Source organism: Aspergillus sydowii, assembly GCF_001890705.1.
Source record: "Aspergillus sydowii CBS 593.65 unplaced genomic scaffold ASPSYscaffold_1, whole genome shotgun sequence".
Taxonomy (NCBI): Eukaryota; Fungi; Ascomycota; class Eurotiomycetes; order Eurotiales; family Aspergillaceae; genus Aspergillus; species Aspergillus sydowii.
Genome location: NW_024467859.1, coordinates 2,143,624 through 2,170,173, shown reverse-complemented (window position 1 = coordinate 2,170,173; position 26,550 = coordinate 2,143,624). Strand labels below are relative to the sequence as shown.

The following is a 26,550-nucleotide window of genomic DNA, read 5'->3' as shown; positions in this document are numbered from 1 at the left end:
AATATCCCCGTATCGTTTGTCTCCGTGGTGAGCTTCCCCTCCTTATCTTGAGCTTCCCCGCGATGGCCTCAGACCCCGTCTCCCCGCCATCGGCCTTGCTTCTGCTGCCACCTCCTCCGTCCATCTCTTTCGATCAATTCACAGCGGTCTACGAGCCCATATTGTCTAAAGTATTTTCCAACCTTCTCAAGGCACTCAATGGTTCAAATCGCACCGCTTCTCTGGAAATCGCCCTTTCATTGCCTGGCCTCCAATCGCCATCATGCCAACCGCCGACGAGAGCATTTTCGAGCCTTCAGCGCATAGTGGAGCATGTCTACAGGCTTGTTGGGATGGTCTGCATACAACGCAATATTGACATGGAGGCTCCCGGTGGCATCGACTCGCGCGTGATTTTGCTTGATTTCGACTCTGTTCGAAACGCATCGACGGTATCCCCAAATCTGCAACGCAACGGTCCTATCGTCGACGCGAACACTTTGGCCACATCGGGGCGTCTATGGGAAGTTATCTTCTATCCCAATACTCCGGTAGGTCAGGATCTGGCAACCGCATTCAGTAGTTTCTACACTCCAGCCAAGACTCCTAAAGGTGGAACACTGCAATCGATCGCAGGAACACCTCAATGGACACCTGGTGAATCATTGGTAGTACCCGGAGAGATAATCGAGGGCGCGTTGCACCACTCAGTGATATTAGGAGGCACCTTTGATCACTTCCATATCGGACACAAACTCCTCCTCACGGCAACTGCGCTGGTCTTACAACCTGCAGGTACTGAACGCCCCGGGCAGGAAAGGATCATAACAGTCGGGGTGACCGGGGACGAGATGCTGAAGAACAAAAAGTATGCTCAATTCCTGGAGAGTTGGGATGAGCGGTGTCGGAGTACGGGGGCTTTCTTGACCTCGATCATGGACTTTGGTCCTCCCGAAACGAACCCACCACACATCGAACAAATCTATAAGTCGGGCCCGAATGGAAGAGCCATGGTAATGAAGATCCGGCCTGGGATCACTTTGAAAATGGCGCAAATACTGGACCCGTATGGACCGACCATTACAGAAGAGGATCTCACTGCCTTGGTCGTCTCCAAAGAGACACGATCAGGCGGCGCGGCCGTCAACGAGGAGCGAGCCAAACGCGGGTGGAAGCAGCTAGAGGTGTTCGAAGTTGATGTGATTCATTCAGGAGAGATTCCGGCAGAAGGCTTTGAGGACTTTGCATCCAAAATAAGCAGTACTGACATCAGACGAAGGCGAATGGAGCTAGCGATGATATAATATGCGCCAACAGTGTATGAGTGATTGTGTATGTATATCGGAATCTCGGTCCCTACTGAGCGTGATAGCCCTTCTGAAACATCAGTATCAGCGCAGAGGAGAATAATTAGTGTTGTAGATATCTGGAGAGCGAGTGCATACGTATGCCTCATTTTAATTTCCAAGGATCATTCATCCTCGAAGCACCGTTACCGGTCTCGGGGACCGCATAACGAAGGATGCAGAGAGTGAGTTGTTCGGCCACGTTGGGGGAGACTGGATAAACGAGCACTTTGACCTTCTGATCCTAATTTACCGTAAAGAAGAATGACGATCTCATCGGCGTCAGCGGACGAGAGCCATTGGAAAGCAGGCCCTTTGGGTGTTATCTCGGCCGGTGTTTGGGAAAGCGCCTGCTGGGCGATGGTCAGTGGCCAGTGGTGAGACTTCGCATTCACAGGCTCACTCCGTCCACCCCATTTCCCATCTCTCCATCTCGAGAACACCCTCCCGAGCCCCAAGCCTGATTGGAACCGCCAGGGTGAATTTCCGATCCGATCCTGCACGAGCTGGCTGTTGTCATCTCCGTGTCTGTTCCACAGCAGGCCCCTCGATGCCAGGGGTTGGCGATGGACTGCCCGTCAAGGCCCGTCCAGTGCCAGGACTAACCAAGGGCTGGTCCCAAGGCGAGTTGATTCGCTTCCCTCAGCGGGGTTTCATGCAGTAGTCGAGCTCACTGCTGCAGGCATTCCACGCTCATGTCGCATTGTCTCGCAGTCGCATCGTCTCTTCGAATCCTTTTCTGCCAACCACTGCTCCCAAGCGCTGGCTGACGCTCTTCCTTTCCCCGCCCGTCGCTCCTCCGTCAACCATCAACACCTCCACCACACTCCACCACCCAGCGCAAGTTAGCTCTCGCCCTCTCTGCCAATCCTTCTGCTCCTCTTCGACCCTGCCCTGCAGGTTCGCGCTGGGTATCCGCATGCTGTTTTAGTCATGTGACTTTGGTGTGCCAGTGTTCGTCCAATGTTCGTCCTTCGGTTGGCCCAGACGAGTCGCACTGGGCGTCACTAGATTTTAGATAATGCCGATGACCCTCGTCAACCTAGTCGGCGGGACTGGCGATGTGGGACTTTGTGATTTCGTCAGACATGTCGATGTGCTGCAAACGCTGTGTCTGTGGCCCGCCACCTATTATTTGGTTCTGCTGCAGTTGATACCAACTAGAAGCCCTGTGGCCGTTGAGACCACAATAAAGGAGAGGCAGACAGCCACGCAGGAAGGTAAGAGGGTGACAGACAAGATGCATCGTCTCTTGAAGATATAATTTAAAAGGCGCGGCCTTTTTTTTTTTTTTTTCTTTTGCCCCTTTCCCTGATCTCTTGTTTTGTCGCCCGCAGGCTCTATCTTGTTTGCTTTTTGTCCTCTACTTCTTCTCGGGACTCTGCTGTTTTTCCCTGCGATTAATGCTCTGCGCAGTATTCCGTCGCCGCACCTCTTTGCTTATTCCTTCTTCAGATCACTTCTATTTCTGCCCCAGCCTGCCCTCCTGATTTTTTCCTCCAACATTGTGGAACGAGAGAGCCGGCCAGACTCTTCCCCTTCAGCTCCCCATCTAGTCGCCTTGGTTTCCATGCGATTGCGAGGAGCACGAGTGGCCGGACACGCGGCTGCCACGCCGTGCGAAAACCATGACGGAGAACCCGCGACGCATCGAAGACTTAGCAGACGAGCTGATCAGTGATATCCTCTCCTTTCTTCCTGGTGCGGAAGATCTATCCAGCACGTCTTCGCCCGTCAATTTACACGACACTCCACCAGCAGTTAATGGACGAGGTGCTCACGTTTACGGCGAGGGGTCTGAGCTGGGTCGGTTTCGACTGGTCTGCAAACGCTTCCTTCGCATAAGTACCCCGAGCAAGTTTGACCGCTTCAATCTTCGATTCTCGCGAGGAGGGTTTCGGAGATTGGAAGAGCTCCTAGACATGCAGCTGGCCTGTCATGTTCGGTCTTTTACGTACATGGTGCGACCTTTCTACCAAGGCAACGGTAACCGTCTCTTGAATATGCAGCCCTCGCTATTACTGAGCTCAGAGACCCGGAGAATTCTAACACCTTAATTTAGGATGGTCACAATTCCTCGCCGAAATTGATCCAAACGAGCTCCCGTCCGTCGACGCCCATAGAGCACGACTGCAAGAGCAAGTAGATATCATCGGTGGTAACCTCGACCGTGAACTACTGCAAAAAGCGATAGTTGCCTTCTCGTCCCTTCAGAAGATTAAGCTTCTTCGACTGCAGGACGAAGCAGACGAGCGTTTACTGGACCATATGCGTGGGCATGTACGCCGGGTGGACGAAACTCTAAATCTGGACTGGGAACCAGCTTGCACCAGAGCAGTCACCAACTTAGGTCTGTCCTTACTCGCGTCCAGTTGCACTTCTGTTCGTTTCGTTGGACCTCAAATCGACCCCAATGCGACGGTCAATCTACTACAGACTCCATCCGCAACGCTCTTCAATCTTGGGGCGCGATTGACCTGTCTAAACGTCACTTTTTATGCCAAGACAAACATAGCAAGCCACATGGACGTCCTATCTCAGGCGTTTCACGACTTCTTCCACGCCGCAAAGAACCTGGAGACCATACATTTTGGCTTCGCAACCGCCGTTCCTTTGGACTTATCCCTAGACCGAGTCTTTCACAATATCCAGTGGAAAAGACTACGCACCCTTAGTATCCAGGGATGGCGGCTAACCTCCCGCGAGATCATCACGCTCGTTCGCCGTCACCGCCGGCAACTTCGCGATATTCGCCTCGTCGGCGTCTCCCTCCGCGATGGGGGTCGCTGGCTTGATGTTCTCTCCGTGCTGCACGATGAAATGGATGAGATAGAGCGCATCAATCTGCGTGAAATCAATTACGCCAGTCATGTTGATGCCACCTCCGGTCTCAACAGCAGCAATGGCAATGGCAATGGATCAGCTGGGTATCAGAACCCGCCTTCCGTCCTTGTCAGCCCTAATATCATGGCACATGCACTCTCGGGCCCATCTCCGTCGTTCTACCACCAACCGGTTCTCAACACCGACCACCTGACTTCTGCCTCCCGAGGCCATACACGCCACTCGTTCCACACCTCAACCCTAGAAGATCTAAGGAATCGGTCTGTAGATGAACTTGGTGATAATGGGGTATACGTAACACATGAACAGAGACAACTCTGGGAAGCCTGGGTTCTGTCTAGCACACGCAAGGTTTCCCGGAGGAAGAGCTAATTGAAATATTGGGAGGTCTCAATTATGGTGTGGACTGTTTAGCGTGCTCTTTTGTCCTGTCTCGTTTTGCATTTTAATAGGTCGTGATTCGTAGCGCTATGGTACGCCAAGCGTAGGAGGGTTTGTCAGATGAATCAATGAATCCCATGATTATTGTGTGAGTTTATGGTATTATGGTATATGATAGATGCAGATAACGTGGCTGTTTTATTCTGGGCCGGACCTGTACAAAATAGGATACACCGATATACTGCTACGTGAATACAGGAGAGGGAAAGAAAGGAAATAGAAAAACAATGGAGGATATGGTAACATTATATGGTAGTAAATAAGTAGCTTTCTTTTCCTTTTAAGGAGAAACTGTGTTAGTTTGCTCTGAGCGTTCGATGCAAATCAAGCAAAGTCCTTTTTTCCATATCCGCCACAAGTTCCAACGAAGTATTAGCCAGCCAGTAACTAATAGGTATCAGACCACTATGGCTCAAAGGCGGGAATGACAAAGGAAAATAGAAGAGAGCAGTTGTTGGTGTACTCGAGTATAACAGCAAAAAATCGAAATGGATATATAGCAAGGAATAATCCCACAAATATGGACTAGATTGCGGATAGTCATATACCACCAACAGGGGGCCCTTGATCCAAAGAAATCGCGGCGGCAGAAACCTGACCGGAGCTCGGGGGTTTCGTACTCCTTTCCCTCATCCGGCGACCTTCCATGAGTCCGCGTAGACCACGCTTTTGGAGACCAATTACGCTACTGAGATCTCCTGTCCAGACTTCGATGTCGGCGTGTGTACCGCGACGGCGACGAGGTGCGCGGGATGGGTCTCCCGATAGGCCCTCGGAGTCAGAGTGGTCGTAACTAGTGGCGGAGGCGGAAGAGGTGCTTGCGTTACTAACGGAGTCATCACGATCACGCCTCTGGCGACGGCTGAAGACGTTGGTGTTGATGCGGAGAGGGACACCGCGGGAGCCCCCAGCACTGCTGCTCGCGACGGATTGGCCAGAGGTGCCGTGTTCGGTGTCGGAAGAGTCGGAGTTCAAACGACTGTCATTAAGTGACATGGAAGTAGCTGCGTTGGCGAGTTCGCTAGCGGCGTGAGCGCCGTTGAGGGCCTCCAGAGTGCCACCGGGTCCGCTGATGAATCCAGTTCCCCTGCCACCTCCAGCAGCCATGGCTGCCGCGTTGAAAACAGCAGCGGCGTTTCGCCCATCTAGGACCTGATGCAGTCGTTCCACTGCGGCTTCTAGAAGGCCATCTACCTGGTATGGTCGGGCAATCTGAAGCAAAGAGCAGAGGATTTGAGGAGTGCAGAGTGGAGATCCCACCGGCGGGAGAGACGACGTATAAAGATAGAAAACAAGAACTTGAATGGTAAGGACGGTGTGTGGTAGGTATAATACGCGAGGTCGGGAGGTGGGGGGTAAAGTGTGCGCGGAGGGTAATTCGAGGTTGGCTAAAAGAGACTTTGAAGGGTTGTTGCCGTTGCTGGCGAGGGTTGTGGCGTTGGAGTAAGTGCTACCGTGATCTAGTGATGGTGTTATTGTGATACTCGAGTTGCGACTGGGGTACGGCTGCAACGATGGCCGTAGGGTCGCTGAATCTGAAGTTGAAGTATCAGAGGACTCGCGGAGCAGTTGGATGAAGTACGGGCCCCATCTTCGACTAAGGATCCGTGAATTCACCGAAATCCGCTCTCCTCCTACCGCTTGCAACTCCATATCAGCCATTTCGAAAACTGTCTGTGCAAGACGCCCTAGCTCAGATGACGCGGCAGAAAAAGGTCGACCGCCGGATGTAAGTTGAGATAGCTTGTGATGGAAAGACGCAGGGACAGCAGGTGCACTGTGGGAGCTGTATGCAGACGTCGGGGAGGTTCTACAAGGGTTGTTGTAGAGTCCGAAAGCCTCGAGCTCAACCATACATAGATGAGTAAAGTTGAGACGTCGGTGATTGTAGTCTTCGACGAGATTACGCTTGCGATTCCCAAGGATAACAAATGTATTCCGCCTCTCCCACAGTACACCACGGTTCCAGCTGCCATGCCCAAACACTGACCCACCAGCATCGATACGGCCCCAGGTGAGACTTTTCAAATCTAACGCCCAGAGCGCGTATTCTTGCTTCGAAGAGGTAAGGTAGGTGCCGCTCACCACAAAGTGCCCGTTGATAACTGCCCCGTTCGGGAATCGCAGACCCGGTGGAGACGCCTGACTCGGCATAGGCTTCTCAACAAGACGACCATCCGGCAGTCGTATTTGAAGCTCGAGCTTGACGTCCAGGAAGTTGTAGTTGGAGTAAATCAACATTGGGCATCCTGTAGCACTCGAATCTTCTGTAGGTTCGTGTGCATCTCTTTCGGTAGACATGCTCCCAATATCGGACAGCTTTATACCAGTCAATGGCGCAGCTACGCTTCTATAGGCGCCACAGCTTCTTCCCAAAGGACTTGTGTTTGTCCACTTCAAACTTCGGAGGTTGAATACGCTGATCTGCTCAATATAGTGGTTGGTGCTATCCTGGCCACCTACTACCACCATTTCGGCTCCACCAAAACCATCAATATCGACCCCGATCGAGCCCTGGTGAGGGTTAGAAGAAGCGGGATTATGATGAATTGCCGAGAGCGGAGCACTCGCAGAAGTGAAATAAGCGCTAGAAGGAATGATAGTTGCGCAGTGCGCATATCGCCCTTGAGGAGAGTCATGGGTATTCACGCGAGTCCAGGACCGAGATGGGACATCAAAGATGTGAATATCAGACATCACGACGACCTCCGGCTGAGAGTCATGTCCACCATTATTTGCCGAGTCTGGAATAGGCGACATTCCACCATAACACACTAACTTATTGTCACCGAGAGCGCAAACGCTGTGGAAATATCGGGGCCGGGGGATATCGCCAGAGGCTTCGATTCTCGACCAGTGACGCCGGATCAAGTCCAGCTCGTATATGTCCGACGTCAAATGCGGGCGAGATTTTGATAGAATACGGCCACCGAAGATATAGATCTTGTCGCCCAGGACGGTTGTAGTTGCTCCAACGAGAGGAGGGGGTTCGCGGCCGGAGGTGCGGCGGACATTGCACACAAGACCCGATAGATTGACAGGGTTGGAAGAGGAATTCGGAGCTGGAGTCCCTGGAGACACTCCAGATTGAGGGTGTTCATCTCTGAAGGAATCCAAATGGCCCAGACTCGACTGGCTTCTCGACATCATCGTGGAAGAGAAAGACCCTCCAAGCCGCAGCCGATCTAACGCAGGTCCCTCTTCCGAATGCTTGTATATTATTCAGGCCACGCGAAAATTCCGTAGAGATGGTTTTGTTGTAGTTTATTTTTCTTTTTCTTTTCGGCGAGCGAAGGTCCAAGGCAAGATAGAATTCTTCCGCACGATCGTCTTCCCCGGTCTGACGTTCAACAGCTTATCTCCGTGCGCGGCGCTAGAAAAATCTCGAAGCGACAGGGTAGCATGAGCGTCGTAAGCAGGGACTAACAAGGCTACAAGCCTACAACAGAATCACAACCGAAGGCGATGAGGGAATCCAAGAAATCAGGCGATATCTCACACAAGCCGGGCTTGGTATTTGGTGTGTAAATTATACCAGGCGGTTCAACCAGGTCAGGGGCAGACGGGAAGACGAGAGAGCAATCGGTGCACCTCTTGTCGACGTCCCCGCTACTACCGATCCAGGCGCTTTGTTTCCGAGGAACGCAGACGGGGGTTATGGGAGGCGGCCGGTTCACTTCGTAGGATATTATTTGGGAAGGTTCGTAAATTCGGGTTTCGCTTCTGTCTCGAAATCGGTGAGTGCCTAGCAGCCGCAAGGGGAATGAGTTGGTGTGCTCCAACCACCTGTCGGGGGTCTCTTGACGGATCAGCACAAGGAACCACGGCGATAGGAGAGAGTACAACTGTGGGAGCGCTGGGCCGTACCAAATCTACGAGGACGGAGTCGTACTCGCTACTGGAAGAGCGGTGCGGAGCCTTAATCAAGGCGGTGTCTATCGACCGCAAGAGTTGAGCAGCGAACCGTTGTCTGTCCAAGGCCGTTGTGGAGAAGAAACCGTTAGACCGTAGACGGTCGCCTCGCAATGTTGACGGCTCGACGCCAATTTACACTGACAGCTGAGGCTGAAAACACCAGCACGAAAAAGAAATGTCAAGCCTCTGGCCAGAAATCGACATAGATTACGGAGTAACCTCTGTATACTGACGCTTATTTTTCGGAAGAATATGCTCAAACCCCTCCGCAAGAGGACCTGCCAGGCACCGCGAACCCAGTAAGCAGCCCTGAGGAAAGTGCCATAAACGACGATAATAGGGCCATAATTGTGGAATTTCAAAGCGGGGTATTACACTCGAGCAATCAGAAAACAGTCTCAGTGCGCATTCTCTGAGGGCTGGGGTAGGTTGCATTTCTAGCAATGCAATTCCGACGCCCGGTCTCATGCGAGGTGACGAGTTCGCCTCCCTGTTCGCTCCGGACCCCAGCTGCTTCCAGGCTGCTACCGACGGAAGGGACGCCACAATACTTACTCCGTTTTATCATGGATACTGTGGCATCGTCATGAAATCTCACGCTACGGTCGAGGCTTCCTGCATGCATTTGTAGGCTATGTTTCGGCTTGGATAGGCTTTCTCGGGCCAATCAAATCGCAGAAATTGGTATGACTGTAATATATTTGGATCATTGTATCATAAGGTATCAAAATAAACAAAATCCACTCATAAGATTTCATTTTCTTTTGCTGCTCCCAGAAAGTTCATCTCGTAACGAACTGAGTCAGAGTATACAAACTACCCGTCGCTGGAATTTGGCAGTCTCAGGTAGCTCGCACGGTCATTGTTTGTTCCAATTTACTCCTTCTTGATGTTGGTAAAGCGCAGGTAACTACAAAGAAAATAAGTTAGCAATTGTCCGGTGTAACCCGACGTACTATAACTCTCGGTGGGACTTACGGCTTGACAACGCGAACGTCGCCGAACTTCTTCTCGGCATCTTCAGTGGAAACGGGAGGAGGAATGACAACGTCGTCACCGGGGAGCCAGTTGATAGGGCAGGTGACACCGTGCTTGTCAGTGGTCTGGAGAGCATCAACGACACGCAGCACCTCAGCGGTGTTGCGGCCAGTGGAAGCAGGGTAAGTCATGATAAGACGGATCTTCTTGCTGGGGTCGATGATGAAAACGGAACGGATGGTAAGAGCCATGCCTATGAAGCATATATTAGGAAATTGTCTAGTCAAAAATTTCCTGCGTTTACATACCCTTGGCGTCGACGTTGGTGGTGTCCTGGTAGTCAACCATGTCAAACTGGTGGGCAATCTTGCGCTCGGGGTCGGAGATGATGGGGAAGGTGAGCTTAGAGCCGGTGACCTCATCAATGTCCTTGATCCAGGCCTTGTGGGAGTCGGTGCCGTTGGCGCTCTGTAGGCGGGTCAGTAAATTGTAATGACACCATTAAGACAGCGATGTCCACTCACAAGTCCGATCAGCTTGACACCACGAGCAGCGAACTCAGGCTCAAGCTTGGCGAAAGCACCGAGCTCAGTGGTGCAAATGGGAGTGAAGTCATCCTACAATAAAGCCAATATGTTAGCGCATGTCACTTCCGACGTCCTCCGTAGCATAGCGGTTGCCAATTCGGGGGTTGAGTGCTACTCACGGGGTGAGAAAAGAGGATAGCCCAGCTGTTGCCAATGTAGTCGTGGAACTTGATGGGGCCGTTAGAGGTGTCGGTCTCGAAGTTGGGGGCAACAGAGCCGAGACGGAGGCTAGACATGAAATATCAAGTCAATCCAGGGGCCAAGAAAGGTACACATTGAAAGACTTACGGAGCAGCGCGTTCTTCAGCCATTGTAATGATATAGTCCGGTACAGAGGGAAGGAGAACGGATACAAGAGGAGACAAAATTTGAAGCGGAATTGAAGCAAAAGCAGGGTGAAAAGGGGCAAGAAAGGAAGCTTCCCATAAATAAATAAGAGGACCCTGAGATGCTTCAATGCCCCTCGATGCCGTTACCCCTCCATCCTCTCCCCTCGATCACGCAATTTACCCACCGCTTGCCTAATGCGGATATATCGTGGCATCCCATGGACATGTCCCCACTTGGAGCTCGAAGAACGGTTCGCGGGTTGAAACTCGGGGCAACATGCACCCCCAGGTGCCAAAGTTCGAGACTCCTCCGTTATTGGATGGTTCCTCTCCTGTTCACAAGGTTGTTGGCTTTTTGGGTGAACACTTCTCAAACCCTCCGATACCATGTCATACGATGTCCATCTTGGCCTCGTTGTTCCTCTAACTTCGTTCCCCTTCATTCGACTTCTTGAAGCTGCATCTGTCGGCCGATTCCACTCGGCAAATGCTCCGCTGCACCGCTCGGCCGACAGTTCGTACCTAGTGACCAATGGAGATCATTGCCGATGGCGCAATATGCTCACATCATCACTCGAACGAATTTTAATCAGCTTGAAGAGGGGTGAACATTGGTCAGGGTGAATGAAGCCTGTCTTGGGTGAATCCGAGAAGTTGCCCAATTCGGGCTGAGTCTTAAGAGTACCTGGAGGGGTAGGTAGAATCTGGCAAGTTGCAAACTCGGGGCTTTATATTGGTTGCATTTAGTATCTACAAAGCAGTTCACGCCTCGTCTCAGGGTGAGTAGCTAATCCTGGTGCATGATTTCCTGGAAACTAATGAGCATAGCTTCAGCCAAGGACTTCTTGGTTTACCTACACTGGCAAACTTGCTTCGCGCCCGAATCTTAGGGCCGAAGAATACCAATACCCACGGCACTATTGTCAATAAAACACCCTGGACAACGTTAGCAACCCGAACGCCAATCCTGGGAAACACTCCTTACAATTCCTCCCAAAAGGCTACAGGCAGCTGGGTATCCTAGATTGGTAAACATAGCATTTGTCACCAGTGGAAACACGCCTCCAAGGACGTTGCGGCCTGAGAGTTATCAGCGCTGTTCGTTTGGGTCTGATTCCTTACCACCGGAGTGGGAGGAAGGAAACGTACAAAAGGACTGGGCGGCAATCGCAGAGCTGGCATATCGGTGGTACGTATCAGCGAGGTAATTGAAAGTGGCCAAATATATAGATAGAATCCCAATTGTTGAGCAACCGATGGCAAGAGTTGGGACAATCCAGGGAATCGATGAGTACGACGTCCAACCAAACCAGAACAACCCCACCGGCATCAATATTGACTCGACACATGCGAAGTATAACCGCCCTTCTGGTGTACTTGACATTTTGCCAATTCGGGCAGCAACCTTTTCTTGGTTTACGCTCACCACCGTGGCAATAATCGAAGCGACAGACACCGCTACCGAACACTATCAGCAACAACGAACGTCGTTAGAACTCTGTTTATGGGAGATCAAACCTGAGAAAACTGCCCCGTTTTGTTCAATATTAAATTGATGATTAGTCGAAAATACAAGAGGCACGGCACTAAATTTCAGGTATAAAATTGCCCAGCTAAATGCAACCCAAAGCGAGAAGAAGAATACCACTGGCTCGGTAAGAAGAAGATCTTCCAGTCAGGATGTGAATGTCAGCTGGAGCCTATTCAGGTCGTTTCTTAGGGCTGGATGCTTAGCGGGTACTCACGGAATGGCCGGTAGCATGATATGGATATCATCTTAACCAGAGTTTCGCGCTCTTCATCACTTTTGACCTTCCATCTGATCCGCTGAACTTGTTGCTTCTCCGGAAATTCATTCGAATCGAACACCACACCATAGTAGCCTGTCCTTTCGAGTGCCTCATAGTACTTATTCAAAGTTTTCGCCTTTCGACTCAAAAGTACACTTCCACGTGTTTCTTTCAGGAAGAAGAACAGAATTATGAGAAACACCGCAGCGGCAATCGCCTGGGAATAGTAAATCCACCGCCAGCTTGCTCGTTGCTGGATAAAGCCGGAGATGAGTGGACCTAAGCCAGTTCCGAAGAGGACAGCACCGGCAAAGTATGACATGGGAGTATTGCGATCTTCAGCATGGTAAATGTCACTGATGACTCCACCAACCATAGTCGAGAAGGTGGCTGTAATAATAAAACAAGTCAATAACTGCCCCTTATGCAGCGTAGAAAGTTCAGCACATACATCCTCCAATTCCTAGAAAAAACCTTGCCACAAGCAACCCAGCAAACGAGTTCGTCGCGCCGCAACCAATAAGGCAGACTATTTTCTGTTAGTATGACCGTTCCATCGGCATTATGCTCATTGGCAACTGCGACTCACCAGTAAATACAACTCCACTAGTCACAAATATCGGCCGTCTGCCATTGATCTCCGAGAAGGGTGCCAAGACCATTGGCGCGATACCAAACCCCAGACAGAACAAGGTGATCCCCAAATTGTAGACAACTCTACTCACGTTCCACCTTTCAGTAAGCTCATCCGCTGGAGGGGTATATTCGCCTGCCGCATACGCTGACATTGCAGTCACACCGCATGATATCATAGTAATTGCAAACTTGCGCGGCTCAGACCAGAGAAATGGCGATGCATATTGGGAGAGATCTGGGCATGGCGGTGGATCTGTCCGGCCGGGCTGCGGGGAAGAAAGACCCACGGGCTGTGGTAGGATGGTATCGAAGGTGAGGTATAGATGCTCGACCGGGGTCTGCGAAATGTTGTTAATATGCGGAAACCGGGCATCTGGATCAGGATTATCCATGGCCGCTGCCAAATCGTCGTCGTTGCGATGGTCGGAGTTCTGTCCGATTGCCAAGTATGGTTGCCGAGGACCTTCTTCCTGCGCGGAAACCATCACGACGTATAACTGCGCCTTTCATCGAGGTAACAAAGGAAGAACAACGCCGGGAAATTAACAAGACTTATATCTCGGGGAGAAGGTGGAGAAACAGGATATTATTCAGCCCTTTTGGCTTTCACCGAGGATCATGTCTCAAAGAGTCGAAGTGACTTGCGGTTGCGAGCAGACTCGCGCATCCCCCGAACTTTGGCTTGACCATGTGGGGGCGGGCTTTAGCGGAAATTCCGCATCTGAGCTTGAGAGAAGCCAATAAGACGTGTGATTAGTCCATCGGAATCTTGATTAGTTACGTTAGTTACGTCGAATATATTCGAGCTCCGAGTTAAATCAAAGGAGTCTTTGCAAATTGATGAAGGCCCGAAGTAACCGTCACTCAGGCTACTTCGGGCATGGTCATCTCCTCCCCGAATCTTGGAGAAAGCCTTACTCAGATGCAAGGCACGAGGAAATAGTCCCTCTTCAGGCATGTTGGGCTTTCCACCTCCAACACGCGGTGTGTGATAAGAAGACTCCTGTGCGTGGTTTGGGTTGTTGATCTGAAATAATAACCGTGCTATGATCATGAATTCATGATTCATGAAGCAGGAAAGTCCACAATCACTTCACGTGACATGATCTGCTCGGGACCCACCGCGGCCGACTCGACTTATTGACGGCTGCGATCCCAAACGACTCCAGCTCCAATCTCATCCATTGTGGCTTCGAGCATCACATGGTGGTGAGCGCTTCTGTCCTCAACTGTCTTGTCATTACTGCGTTGCTTTTAATCGGGGGCGAGCGAGCGAAAGGCGGCAAACATCGGGATTTAATTCGAAGCTTGACGCGAGTACGGGAACGCCAGCGGAGACTAACGACTGTCATTTATGTCCAGGCGCGTTAACTCACTCGACCTTTTATTTCCCTCGAGACGCTTCATTCTTTCCTTTGGTCTAACTACCGAACTTTTCGACACTCATTTTTCTTTCGTTCATATCCTTTCTCTCCTTTATACGATACCGGTCGGGTTCGTACATTCAATTTCCCGTCTTTCATCAATCATGGCGCTCAGCAGGAAGCGCAAGTCCGAGAGCGTGTCAGTAGCTGATGAGGCTGCTACTCCCTCAAAGAAGGTACGTTGTAGCTTTGGTCCGTCAATCGTGCCCCGGCGTACTCATTATCGCCTACCCGCACATCATTCGATACTTTCCCTGAGCCAATTATCACAGCCGTGCCGGTCAATTGGTTACCCAGGGTTTTACGAGTCCGCGGAGAGCTGACGATAATCTCATCGCAGGCTGCTACGGACACCGCCACGACGCCCGAAACGCCCGCTACTGGAGAGAAAAGAGGTAGAGGTCGCCCTCGCAAATACCCTGTGGGTTCGACACCCGTTCGCCCAGAAGGGCCTAAGAGAGGCCGCGGGCGGCCTCGTAAAGATCCTTCAGGTACGATATTCTTCGATCCTACTGTGTTCCATATACCTACTTCCTTCACGGACATCGAAAATCCGACAACTTCTATTTATTCCTTTTCGCTTCTCTAATGTACGCCAGCGACCCCCAAAACGACCCCCAAATCAACTACGCCTGGCAAGGGTCGTGGAAGACCGAGGAAAAACCCTGGCGCAAGCGACTCCACGCCCAAACCGAATCCTTCCGCAACAGCAGCAGATGAGAACACGGATGATGAGAATGCACGTTCTTACTGGTTGATGAAGGCAGAGCCCGAATCTCGTATAGAGAAAGGAAAGGATGTTAAGTTCTCTATCGATGACTTGCGTGTTGCTAAGGAGCCTGAACCGTGGGATGGTGCGTTCTATGTCTTTTCTCCCCCCTTTGAATTCTGACCTTGAGAGTATGGGCTAATTGAAAGCTTCTAGGTGTACGCAACCCTGTCGGTAAGATCATCCGGTACGCGGTCTATTCAAGAAAGATTCTCACCATATAGCAGCTAAAAAGCACATGCAAAGCATGAGGAAGGGGGACCTTGCCTTTTTCTACCACTCCAACTGCAAGGTCCCAGGCATTGCAGGTGTCATGGAAATTGTTCAAGAACATTCTCCAGACGGTAGGGTCTTGCTTTCAAATCCAGGCGCCTAGGCTAATTGACTGACAACTTTCTTCATTTGCAGAGAGTGCCTTCGATCCATCGCATCCATACTATGACGGAAAGTCCAAGCGTGAAAACCCCAAGTGGGTCGTGGTTCACGTAGAATTCCGCCGCAAGTTTGACAATTTGATAACGTTACATGAACTCAAATCCCACGCAATTGCCAAATCGCCCCTCGAGAATCTCCAGATGTTAAATCAAACGCGGCTAAGTGTCTCGTCTGTGTCTCCCAAGGAATGGGACTTCATCATGTCACTGGTGAAGGAGGGTGAGAAATCCGAGTCCGCAGACGATTCTTCCAAGGAAAATGTCGACTCGGAGAAGAAGAAACCGGAGTCTAGTGAAGGGGAAATCGAATAGTAGCATCAGGCTATTCTTCCGTCTCGAGAATCTCAGTCCGATTAGTTTGAAGCCGGGAATGGCTAGTTTTTTATGTATAATCAATAGCATTGTCTTTCCCTTTTTCTCCTCCATGCCCACTTCCTCGTTTATTTCTTCGCGCCTTGGACATATGTGGCTTCCTGCCGCTTGCCATGTACACCTCGTTCGAGAAAGGTGCAGTTGACCAGGAGGGAGCGGGGATCAAGCCTGTGGAGGCAGGGGTGCGATATTTGACACCTTGAGACGAGCCATTGAGCAGTGCTTGGTAACCGTCTATTGTTCGGCGCCCACAACCCCTTATCCATATCTAAGAGATTCTAATGCCCGATGGAGACGTTGTGTTCTCGACCTGAGTGGTAGGTCGGGTGTCTCATAGAATGCCTCAGAAGAGTAAGTCGATGCGAAAAAGAGGGGCCGTCGGTTGCCAAGCTCCGCAGCTTCCAGTGGTCCTCTCTTGATCACTCTCGAGCTTCGAGCTCCTCCAGCTCTTTGGACTACATCTCTCTCCAAATTTTGTCTACCCCTCTCACTCCCCTCAGGCCTTTCCTCTTTCTTTCCCCCGCGGGTTCCGATCCCTTTATGTCCCTTATTTCCACGTTCTCCCTTCGGTTCCGTCTCTGCGGGCTTCGCATCTCGACCTTTTCATCTACTCTTCATCTTCGACGGCAGTTTCATTCGTCACAGCTCACAATGTCCAACTCCATCATCCAGCTAACGGCGCCGAATGGGCGCAAGTACGCCCAGCCTATCGGACTATTTATCAACAACGAATTTGTTCCGTCCAAGTCTGGCGAGCAGTTTGCAACCATCAATCCTAGGTACCGTAGCAGCTAGCACCCAGTCCTACTCAGCATTAAACTGATACAGCTCAGTGATGAGTCGGAGATTACTTCAGTGTATGCAGCCGGTGAGGAAGATATCGATACCGCAGTCAAGGCAGCCCGGAAGGCCCTTAAGGATCCGTCATGGAAGCTGCTCCCTGCTACGGATCGAGGCAACCTGATGCTCAAACTGGCGGATCTCGTCGATCAACACAGGGAAACCCTGGCCACCATTGAAACGTGGGATAATGGTTAGTAAACATATCAGTCCTATCTAACTTAAACATCTGACCCCATCAGGCAAGCCGTACCAGGTTTCTTTGAACGACGACCTTTCAGAGGTTGTTAACACCATTCGCTATTTTGCTGGTTGGGCCGATAAGATCCATGGCCAGACCATTGGCACCACACCCGCCAAATTTGCCTACACACTCCGCCAGCCCATTGGTGTTGTGGGCCAAATTATCCCCTGGAACTTCCCGTTGGCTATGGCAGCTTGGAAGCTGGGCCCTGCATTGGCCTGTGGTAATACCATTGTCTTAAAACCTGCAGAACAAACGCCTCTGAGTATCTTGTATTTTGCCACCCTTGTCAAGGAAGCTGGCTTCCCACCTGGTGTTATTAATATTGTCAATGGTATTGGAAGAGTGGCCGGAACTGCCTTGGTTACCCACCCCGATGTGGACAAGGTCGCTTTCACTGGTTCAACCGTTACTGGCAAAGAAATTATGAAGATGGCTGCAGGAACCATGAAGAATGTGACTTTGGAAACAGGCGGCAAGTCTCCTCTGGTCGTTTTTGGTGATGCAGACCTTGAGCAGGCCGCCAAGTGGGCTCATATCGGTATCATGTACAACCAAGGACAAGTCTGCACAGCTACTTCACGTATTCTGGTGCACGAGTCGGTCTATGACGAATTCGTGAAGCTTTTCCGAGAGGCAGTGGCTAGCACCAGTAAGGTCGGCGACCCATTTGCCGATGACACCTTCCAAGGACCCCAAGTTACCAAGGCCCAATATGAACGTGTCCTCTCATATATCGAGAGCGGTAAGAAGGAAGGTGCTACCCTAGTCGATGGCGGTGTTCCGTACAAGAATGTTGGAGACGGCAAAGGATTCTTCATTGCACCCACAATCTTCACAAATGTGGAGGACAACATGCGCATCTACCGCGAAGAAGTTTTCGGTCCATTCGTTGCAATCGCCAAATTTTCTACGGAGGAGGAGGCCGTCAATCGCGCCAATGATACAACCTACGGATTGGGGGCCGCACTCTTTACCAAGGATATCGAGCGTGCCCACCGCGTGGCCTCTGATATTGAGGCAGGTATGGTGTGGGTTAACAGCAGCAACGACAGCGACTTCCGTGTGCCTTTCGGTGGTGTCAAGCAGAGTGGAATTGGCCGTGAACTCGGAGAGGCAGGATTGGAAGCATACTCCCAGGTCAAGGCTGTTCATGTCAACGTCGGAACCAGGCTGTAGTCTGTTACTCTGCTTGGAATGTTTTGAACACTATTAATCTGTACATGATACAATACTATGAGATATTGGACTGGACTTAAATGCAACCATCAGAGGGAAAAAAAAAAAAAAAAAAGAAGGGGGCTTTTCTCGCTTCGAACGGCAAGGTTGGCTGGACACGGATTTCAAAGGCTGAGTTGTTGGCTGGATGTCACAGGATATTCTGAACTCCCTTCGTTCGTATACATTCCCCGTTCATTATTCGTCAATACGTAAACCGTATGTCGTCCGACGGAGCGAGGCATCGTATTCAAGATCAGCTCTACGACCAGTTCTATGACCACGTATACCGTCGACATTAGTCAATGGATAATGGTCAAGTGCATATATTGATCAGATCTAAGCTCATGAGAGTGGTGTACAATCCTTGCAAAACGTTTGGGGTTGGGTATAGGATACGGAGTTGATTGCTAGCTGCCTCTATGCCCAAGGAACCAAGGTGTTTGCTTTAACCTATGCCTGCGCCATTCTATTTCTGGGGCCCGCACACCCGGTGGCTTACGGCTGTAAGCAAGATGATCGTTGCCTGTGTTGGTTCTGCTGACGACGCTGGATGGGAGTCACGGATCGATCTACTTCTCGTCCTGGGCGAACTGAACTTCAACGGTTTCGACCTCCGTAGGTATCTATATATCATGGGTATATGCGAGTGACATTATCAAACCATCATTCTAGCTTCGAGCGTTGGAATGCTGGGTCCATCGCTGTCACGTTGACGTGCAGGTTGAAAGGTTAACGTGAGACGCGGAGAAAGTGGTAGTAGGGCGCTTATTTTCTTTTGCATCAGGACCAAGTGGCGCAGGCTTATATGGCGCTGTGGCGAATCAAGGTCGAATGGTTTATTTTGTTCATACATGATACACTCTAAATTTAAGCTGTGGAGGATATGAGATCAGGCCGGATGATGCTTGGTGAGCGGGCGTTGATATATATCAAGGCAAACCCACTGAACAATAGGATGGAACAACTGAAGCAGGGGAACCTCGGAAGGGACTAGTGACAAGGACCGGCTGAAGTCCGGAAACCCCAGACCTTTGTCATCGAAGATGTACCGGTACTTCCTTTTAGGGGGTGTGAGACACCGAAAAGGAGGTACTTGGTACACGCCTGAAAGTGAAGCACGAGTGCCCAAAAGTTGTAATAAATTACAGGCGTTACCATACATGTATGGTATATACTAGCAGTTACCGAGAAAAGGGCACTTGCACGCATGGTAAATGTTACTAGCGGGGTGTGAGAAAGCGCCTTAGCTGCATATCGACCCAGCTTATCATGCATGTCGAGCCCATGTTAGATACGTTGTCATGCATGAAGAATCGATCATGTGAGGGCGAAATTGTGCACACACACCTGAAGTATTAATATGGATGCGTATCAGCCTGGATGTTTGCTGCGGGAGGCATCGCGCCCCTGACCGAAATGCCCTTCGGATCAATCCAGTTATTTCGAGATTTAAGGCTGGGATCGGATCAGACTGACGGATAAAAATTTAGAGAAACAAAAACCAGAAAATAAAACAGGATTGAAAGTTTTAGCTTTGCCTTCACCGCATTTTCCGCGGACGCTAGATCCAGTTAGAAGAGCGCGAAGCCGACCTTGCTGGTGACAATGTTGGTGACATGAAGTGGGACATCATCTTCCAAAATTGCTATCAGGCTGTGCTGTTTGCCTCCTGCAGGTACTCTCCCCGGGCACCCCGTCGAAGATTGCCTGCCCAAGTGATGCAGATGATTATGCACGGGAATTGAGTTGGCAGGCCGCAGGCTCCACGTCCTCTGATCCGTGACCATGTTGATGGCCCGGACTGCTCAGGGCAGGTTATCGACCCACAACCATTCTTGGACACCTTTTGCTGATTTGGTGAAAGATGGGCAATATGGCGGCGATCACTCCAGACAGATGGACAAAGATGAAGCTTTTCCTTGATCTCTTTCCTGGAAAATCGCACGAGAAATGCTTGACCGCTTTATTCGGCAGGCTGTTTCGAGTCAGACGAGAACGCTCGACGTCCTCACTAGAAGTCGTTGGACGACGAAGTACTACATACATGTTGGCTTGTTACTTGTTTGCTTTTCATCTGCACAGTTATAGCGATCAAATCGCGCAGACACAGACCCCATGAGGCGTCTGAGAACGGGTGATCAATGCATAAGAGAATGCAGATATGTCGTTTGAACGGCTGTATGTCAGAAGGGTTGATTCCAACTGGCAGAAAATCGTACACAAAGTCCGGCAGTTTGGGACCCCGGGCGATGTGCCGTGTCACATCCACGGAACAGAAACGTCAGATTCAGGGACCAGCGGCAGCAAAGGCGCGGTTCAGCGACCAATTTCGGCCGGTCGGATGGAATCCTATTTGCTCCTGCTCTCCACTGCCACGACTTGACAGGAAAAAGTGAGGCTTTTGGAACACGAGAAGTGCGTCATAGCAGCCAGACTCGATGCGTCGCAGGAGAGTTGTGGAGGGACCAAGCGAACATGCAGGAATTAAACCAATTGCCCCAATCACGGCGAAAAACGAAACAAGGAGGTGCTTAAATAGATTTCGACACGTTCAAGGCGATTGCTTATGGGGTGCATGACAGCTGACAGGTCGCATTGACAAAAGCCGGGATCTCGAGGGCCTCGCTCAGTGGCTGACGGCTCATACTCGCCAGCCGAAATTCTGAATCGTTGGTCAGTTTAGGCAGAAAAGATATTCGGGTTGAAGTGGAGCCGAGCCAAATCATTTGGAATCAAATTTCCATCCTCAGTGTTATATATATGTGGCCATTCCATTGGAAATGCGGCGGAGGAATAATATGTCAGTTATAGTTACTCTGTACGGGGGACATGGATCCGGACGTAGCTTGCCCAAAAGAGTACACAGTGACGTGGTCTTGATGGCCCTTGTCAAGCTGCAGCAGCGTCTACCCTCCCGATGCAGTTCGAGGCCATCTGAGGGGAGATGGATACCTATGTACTCTGCTAGTATCAGTACTTGGAGACGAGCTCTGTCTAGACGAATCGATGGAGTTGATTGAGTGCATCCAACAGAAGTCATGTGGGGGCTTGGCGCTTCTTTCCAAATCGGCCACGCTCCAGGTGCCGACAGTTCACTTCACCACAACCCCCTCACTTGTGCCTTATAATTCTCTTCAGCGAGTTGCCGTGTTGATTGCTCGCTTTGGACCCTATTTCTCCCTGAGTTGTATCGAGGCAAGATTGCTCCAGCAATGTCCTCAGTTCAGAAGTGGACGCTCTCTGAGGTACGGACTGGAACACCAATTTCTTTGGCAGGTTTGCCTGCTACACTGATTCTTTGAAAAAAGAAAAAAAAAAAAAGCCCGGTAATAGAATCTCACTTTTCTTATTGCTAGCCGTACATCGCAGTCTCGGGGTCTTTACTCGAAGGACCGTTTTACGACAAGAATAGGAATGAATTCCGCTTCGTTGACATCTGGGAACATAAATTGCATTCTTTTGACCTTACTGAAGGGCCCGAGTCTTTGAAGACCGTTCATACATCAGAATCCATCGGGTAGGTGCTTTTGTGCTCTGAATTGCACCTTTCCAACTGACCAGGGGCGGAAACGAATCCAGGGTAACCGCAAACATAGTGAATGCAAGCCAGAGCCAGAAGGATCAAATAGTGGCAGCCGCCAAGTACGGATTTGCTCTCGTAGACCGCAATACAGGTGAATTATCATACATCGCTCGTCCTTGGGATAACCCAGACAAGCTCCACAGGTGAGTTTAGCAGTGTTCTTCACAACTGTTGCAACCTTCCAAGATCATGATCTCATCCTTATAGAATGCGCTTCAACGACGGGGCGGTGGACAGCAGAGGCCGCCTGTGGGCTGGGGCGATGAACGACCCAAAGGTTCAAAGCCCGGTCGATGAAGGTGTCCTTTTCCGGTTGGACCCAGACCTGAAACTGAACCGCATGGTTGAGGAATTGACGATACCGAATGGCATTGGCTGGAATGACACGAACGATACTATGTATTTGACAGACTCTCCAACTGGTAGGATTTTTGCTTTCGACTTTGACGAGAGCACTGGAGGAATCAGTAACAGAAGAGTTCATTTCGACATCGGGGAGCCGAAGGAGCCTGACGGGTTTGCCATCGACGTTGAAGGGTGTATTTGGAGTGCTGTCTACGGCGGTGGAAAGGTGATCCGCATTTCACCTGATGGGAAAGTCATCGGCGAAATATTGCTTCCCACTCGAAACATTACCTGTCCAGCGTTCGTGGGCACGGAGCTTTTCATCACGACCGCCAAGGACGATACCAACGATGACCAGTTTCCAGAGTCTATTAGCCATGGAGGTCACCTCTATAAGGTTGATGTGGGAGTCCGTGGCCAGTCGAGATACGAATTTCGCATCAATCAATGACCGCTGCTGGTTTGAGAATGAGTGTGAGCGAAGACTTGATAGATTCTAGCAGCTTGGAACGTCACTAAAGAAAAGTTGCCTTCTGATAGACTTTAGACGTGAAACTCATGAAATAGTCTGTTTCTGTCTTTGAATCCCTGGACGTTGGTGCCTCCTTCATCATTCATACACGAGCTTTTGCTTCTTAGCACCCGAAACCAATTCAATAGTTCCGAGATCTATGGGTCTTGCCCAAATACTGTGTAACGGCCTTCAACGGGATAAGGAAAGAGCAGGAATAAAGCACCACTATGCTGAAACCAAGCATCGTGGGATCCTGCGTTCGCGAGGTCGTAAACGCCGAGTGTCTCCCTTTGATATCCTCCGTGCCACTGAGGTCGTCCGTATCCCAGCTGCAGAGTCTCCACTTCTGTCTAGCCCACTGCAGAGGGGAAAACAAGAAAAAACAAAACAAAACAAAACAAAAAAGGGCCGACCAAAAGCAAATATGCGACGAGAAGTACGTACCGATTCCCTGACTCGCAAAAGTACTTCTCCATCCGGCACGTCAGGTCGACCCACGTTTGTGAACGTCGAATTTTTGCCAAAGTACGTCTGGCCCTGCACAGCTCCAGGTTTGGAGAATTGGAGTACACCGAATAAACAACCAAAAAAGAAGCTAGACAGGCGTATCCGTGTACCACAGCGTTTTCTTACTTCGTCAGGCAGTGTAGACTGGAGAGGAAGGGAGATCGCGATTGTCTCTAATAATAATTCCGCGGTCGCAGTCTACTTGGATTCTGTGTGATGGCAGACGCGCTGAATACCGGGATCACTATCTCTCCTTCTCAATGATGCAGTGTTCCTGCCTTACATGAGGTTAATCTAATCTCAACCAAAACTTTGACTGGACCGAACAGCGCGACGTGCGAATAACACTGCATGCATCATGCAGCCGACCAACAGCCGGCTCTTTCTAAACCGGCCCTATCCACAGTAGAATCTCCAGGGAGGGATGAGTCGTGCTATCACTAACTTGAGCCGTAATAAACAATGCCCTCGACGTCTTTTTTTTTTGTCGCACTCACTATCCGTGTCCTCAGTCTTTGCCTTTCGTTAGGTGTGATACTCGCTACCTATTCATGTAAACTGCTTCTGAAGATACCACTAGTTGTGCGGAGTAACCTCGAATATGCAGGACGTGCGCTTAACTCGGGTTAAACTAATAATATCCTCAGATAGCATGAGATGGCTCTCAAGTCCATAAGAAGCGGTTACGGCGGCACTGCAGATGGGGGTCGTTTGTCAGGAAAAAATAACCATACCACGCAGAAGATCCATCTGATCGAGATCGCGAGCAACACGTTGTCAATGGTCATGACAATGAGTGACTGACTAAATGTCGTTCGCGCCGCACACCGACTCGTAACGACTGGAGAGTGGACAACGCATGAGACCCGCGAACCGCAATGTTGGGAGAGAGCGAAGGGACGGAGCCCACTCAGCCTGCCAATTGCAGAAAAGAAAAACAAAAAAAAGAAAAAGAAAAAGAAAGAATTCCCGGCAAGAGGGCCAGCTTTTGCAACCTTCTCGTCTTTGTCTTCGCTATCGCATCTTCTCAATATCACCTCCCCTCAGCGCTCCAGCCCTTCAAAGTTCTTTTGGGGCCAATGGCCGGCAAAAGAAACGGAACATAATTCCGTCGCCTTGAAACCGCAAACACTCACCGTGGCAGGATTTGATCATTTGAGGCCGTTGCGGTCTGGTGGCTAGGAGGATCGCTTCTTACCGTCTTTCCGAAAACCCGATCCCACCGAAAATCGTCCATTTTGCACGCGACGGAGAGACTAACTCGGATCTCTTAGGTTCAGTTACCATTCCCTCTGACGCCCCGCTTCAGGTAGACCAGGCCCTCCTTGTCTCGCGATTCAGAGTTCAGATCCAACGTGTCACGTCTCAGAACCTGCAAGACGCTCCATCTAACCAGCCTTCGCGTGATCCAGATTTATTCGAGGTTTGGGGCATCGAATAACCAATCCCGGCGCCGACGAGGTCTAATGTTGTCAATGCAGACACCCTCCTCGTGCGAATATTGCGGTTGATCGGCACTGATGGCTTGTGGAAGACGGGTCCCGTGTGGGTATTGTGATTTGATCGTTTTGAAGTTTGGACTTTTGGAGCCGAGGAACAAAATGCAATGTTCATTGATCGAGAGGATACCCCGGAGCCCCCCGAAGGATGTTTGCGGACGGTTATCCGTGAATGACAGGATTGCATATCTTGAAACAACAGACTGACACCAGTCAACTTTATATTCCATGGGTCGGACCGACCAGTGCTTGCGGGTAGGTAGGTAGACACTAGACAGTGTATCATCAACGGCGTGGACGAGAAAAAACAAAAGCATATTCATCAAAGACGCCGAGCTAAAGACAGATAGTCATACAGAGTTATAGACTTTCCACTCTCGTGGCTATCTACGTCTGTTCTCCAACCGGGCCAAGCAAAAACGCAGATGCACCATCAGTACAAGTAATGAATACGATACATTTGGAATTACTCGGCCTTTTCTAAAACACTGCCAACAATTTTGGCGCCTTCAAGCTTTCTAGATTGGTACACGCTTCGCAGCACTCCTTTGTGTGCTCCAAATTCAAGTGACGGCCCGGCTCGTTGCAAAATCAAACCCCTTTCGGAATGACTCTGGCCTCAGTTACAGAGTGGAACCGGAAGTGCAAGGAAAATGATGGCAAGTACTTATACTACCATCTCCTATAGAGTGCATTGTTATGGCTGTGACTTTGTCGGGGAATCTACACTTCGGCAGGGTGTAATTGAGTTGTGAAGTGTCGTTGCCTCCTTAAGGCCAGGATAAGCACGTCTCATGTTATGCAGCAATCAGTTTCGAGACAAGCCATGCAGGAAGGCACCGACAAGCCCCGATGTTTAGGCGGTGCTGGATATAGTGCTTGGTTCGGGGGAAACTTCACCGTCAAGTCTAATCCCATTTCTCCTGCAAGATGATCAGGATGGCCAACATCGCCTTTCAACCTTGCTGCTTTGTCGATTGATGCCCAATGACGTAGCAGAAAGGCACCTTCACCCGCCTCACGAGTGTTGATTCACTCTTGCCACTTTGAAGTTTGAACAGTTCGGCCGGCTACCGGGTGGCTGTCAGATTTATCTGTCATTTTGTCGCCAGCGTCTGTTCCACACGGAGCCTTCCGTACGGCTCAGGAGTCAATTATGCCTTCATGAGTATTTTTTGGCCCGCGTGGTATTGAGGTTTAAGATTCGCTCGGCAGGTGAGACGATTGACCACTACCCAATGGCGTCGCAGCAATCTCAGGAAATGGACGAGGGGCCGTGTACGGTCTTCAACTGGCTGTCGGGACCATTAAATTGACCCGATAGGATGAAAATACGTGAATGACGATCAATCACAGAGGACGGCTTAGAGTTCGACCCTGACCTGGAGATGGACGACTCCTCCAGACTAACAGCCTTTTGGGCGGCCGAAGGACCACGATACCATCCACATTTATGCAGAACATCATGGTTTTCCGAGTCATGCCAACAGGCTACTGGGCTTCCAAAGTTTGGCCTCACGTGCGGACTTGAGCGGACACGGTGCCCCGTCGAAGATCGTTTCTCATGGACTGCAAGGACCAAAGAGACCAGTCGCAAAAGAGTGATGTATACATATACGATCAGCACTCGAAATATGCTTCGGGATCTCGACATTACTTTTTTTTGCAATATCTTTTCTTTTTCTCGGGGACCCGGTTGGGCTTCTCTGCTCTAACCGGGTCCGCTCTCCTTTTTCCACGTCGCTTCTAGCGGGAGTTGACGAAACCGGTAGGCCGCTACTCGTATTATTGCACGACCGTGAGCCGCGGGGATCTTTGACGATGGGCGAAGAATTCGGTGATGGTTCGAGGACGCCGGACGGTGACCTAAGTGCCTCGACGCCCCAGTTGGTCCGGATTTCAGGGGCGATTAATTTACCAGGAGTCAGGTCCTAGCGGGGAAACAGCATCACC

The 26,550-nt window shown here is 50.5% G+C and overlaps 8 protein-coding genes across 8 annotated transcripts; 5 read left to right on the top strand and 3 right to left on the bottom strand.

The window, feature by feature from the left end:
- Positions 1-62: 62 nt before the first annotated feature.
- Positions 63-1,283, top strand: ASPSYDRAFT_138466 (putative pantetheine-phosphate adenylyltransferase; the record flags this gene model as incomplete). The annotated part of the gene is made up of 1 exon (XM_040840840.1): positions 63-1,283. The coding sequence occupies one exon, from the start codon at positions 63-65 to the stop codon at positions 1,281-1,283; it is 1,221 nt and encodes a 406-aa protein (XP_040707859.1).
- A 60-nt stretch (positions 1,284-1,343) lies between these two features.
- On the bottom strand, positions 1,344-2,095 carry ASPSYDRAFT_286629 (uncharacterized protein). Its single transcript, XM_040844543.1, has 3 exons — positions 1,729-2,095; positions 1,425-1,678; positions 1,344-1,356 (listed from the first exon to the last, which is right to left on the bottom strand). Exons 1-2 carry the CDS (start codon positions 1,843-1,845, stop codon positions 1,472-1,474), a joined length of 324 nt encoding a protein of 107 aa, XP_040707858.1. The 5' UTR covers positions 1,846-2,095; the 3' UTR covers positions 1,344-1,356; positions 1,425-1,471.
- Positions 2,096-2,771: 676 nt separating this feature from the next.
- ASPSYDRAFT_286711 (F-box domain protein) lies at positions 2,772-4,846 on the top strand. The gene is made up of 2 exons (XM_040844545.1): positions 2,772-3,317; positions 3,388-4,846. Exons 1-2 carry the CDS (start codon positions 2,954-2,956, stop codon positions 4,539-4,541), a joined length of 1,518 nt encoding a protein of 505 aa, XP_040707857.1. The 5' UTR covers positions 2,772-2,953; the 3' UTR covers positions 4,542-4,846.
- A 304-nt stretch (positions 4,847-5,150) lies between these two features.
- Positions 5,151-10,401, bottom strand: ASPSYDRAFT_53632 (putative regulatory protein Ral2; the record flags this gene model as incomplete). Its single annotated transcript, XM_040848721.1, has 6 exons — positions 5,151-7,713; positions 9,504-9,756; positions 9,812-9,971; positions 10,028-10,120; positions 10,210-10,318; positions 10,379-10,401. 6 exons carry the CDS (start codon positions 10,399-10,401, stop codon positions 5,151-5,153), a joined length of 3,201 nt encoding a protein of 1,066 aa, XP_040707856.1.
- Positions 10,402-11,365: 964 nt separating this feature from the next.
- ASPSYDRAFT_139629 (uncharacterized protein) lies at positions 11,366-13,237 on the bottom strand (the record flags this gene model as incomplete). Its single annotated transcript, XM_040840972.1, has 6 exons — positions 11,366-11,499; positions 11,569-11,877; positions 11,938-12,087; positions 12,165-12,599; positions 12,661-12,738; positions 12,799-13,237. The coding sequence occupies 6 exons, from the start codon at positions 13,235-13,237 to the stop codon at positions 11,366-11,368; spliced, it is 1,545 nt and encodes a 514-aa protein (XP_040707855.1).
- A 1,136-nt stretch (positions 13,238-14,373) lies between these two features.
- Positions 14,374-15,769, top strand: ASPSYDRAFT_121814 (EVE domain-containing protein; the record flags this gene model as incomplete). The annotated part of the gene is made up of 5 exons (XM_040840425.1): positions 14,374-14,445; positions 14,610-14,760; positions 14,869-15,123; positions 15,248-15,382; positions 15,447-15,769. Coding segments are annotated over 5 exons (936 nt in total), but the record flags the coding sequence as incomplete, so codon positions are not given.
- A 726-nt stretch (positions 15,770-16,495) lies between these two features.
- On the top strand, positions 16,496-18,107 carry ASPSYDRAFT_84075 (aldehyde dehydrogenase family protein; the record flags this gene model as incomplete). The annotated part of the gene is made up of 3 exons (XM_040851301.1): positions 16,496-16,623; positions 16,678-16,877; positions 16,927-18,107. 3 exons carry the CDS (start codon positions 16,496-16,498, stop codon positions 18,105-18,107), a joined length of 1,509 nt encoding a protein of 502 aa, XP_040707853.1.
- A 3,830-nt stretch (positions 18,108-21,937) lies between these two features.
- ASPSYDRAFT_38715 (SMP-30/gluconolactonase/LRE family protein) lies at positions 21,938-22,775 on the top strand (the record flags this gene model as incomplete). The annotated part of the gene is made up of 1 exon (XM_040845766.1): positions 21,938-22,775. One exon carries the CDS (start codon positions 21,941-21,943, stop codon positions 22,526-22,528), a length of 588 nt encoding a protein of 195 aa, XP_040707852.1. The 3' UTR covers positions 22,529-22,775.
- Positions 22,776-26,550: the final 3,775 nt, after the last annotated feature.

Excerpts from the sequence above, each read along its gene's own strand:
- ASPSYDRAFT_286629 (XM_040844543.1), bottom strand. The coding sequence starts at position 1,845 with ATGACAACAGCCAGCTCGTGCAGGATCGGATCGGAAATTCACCCTGGC. Across the intron at positions 1,679-1,728 it reads TGGGAAATGGGGTGGACGGA|CAGGCGCTTTCCCAAACACC; the intron begins GTGAGCCTGTGA and ends ACCATCGCCCAG.
- ASPSYDRAFT_286711 (XM_040844545.1), top strand. The coding sequence starts at position 2,954 with ATGACGGAGAACCCGCGACGCATCGAAGACTTAGCAGACGAGCTGATC. Across the intron at positions 3,318-3,387 it reads CTACCAAGGCAACGGTAACC|GATGGTCACAATTCCTCGCC; the intron begins GTCTCTTGAATA and ends ACCTTAATTTAG.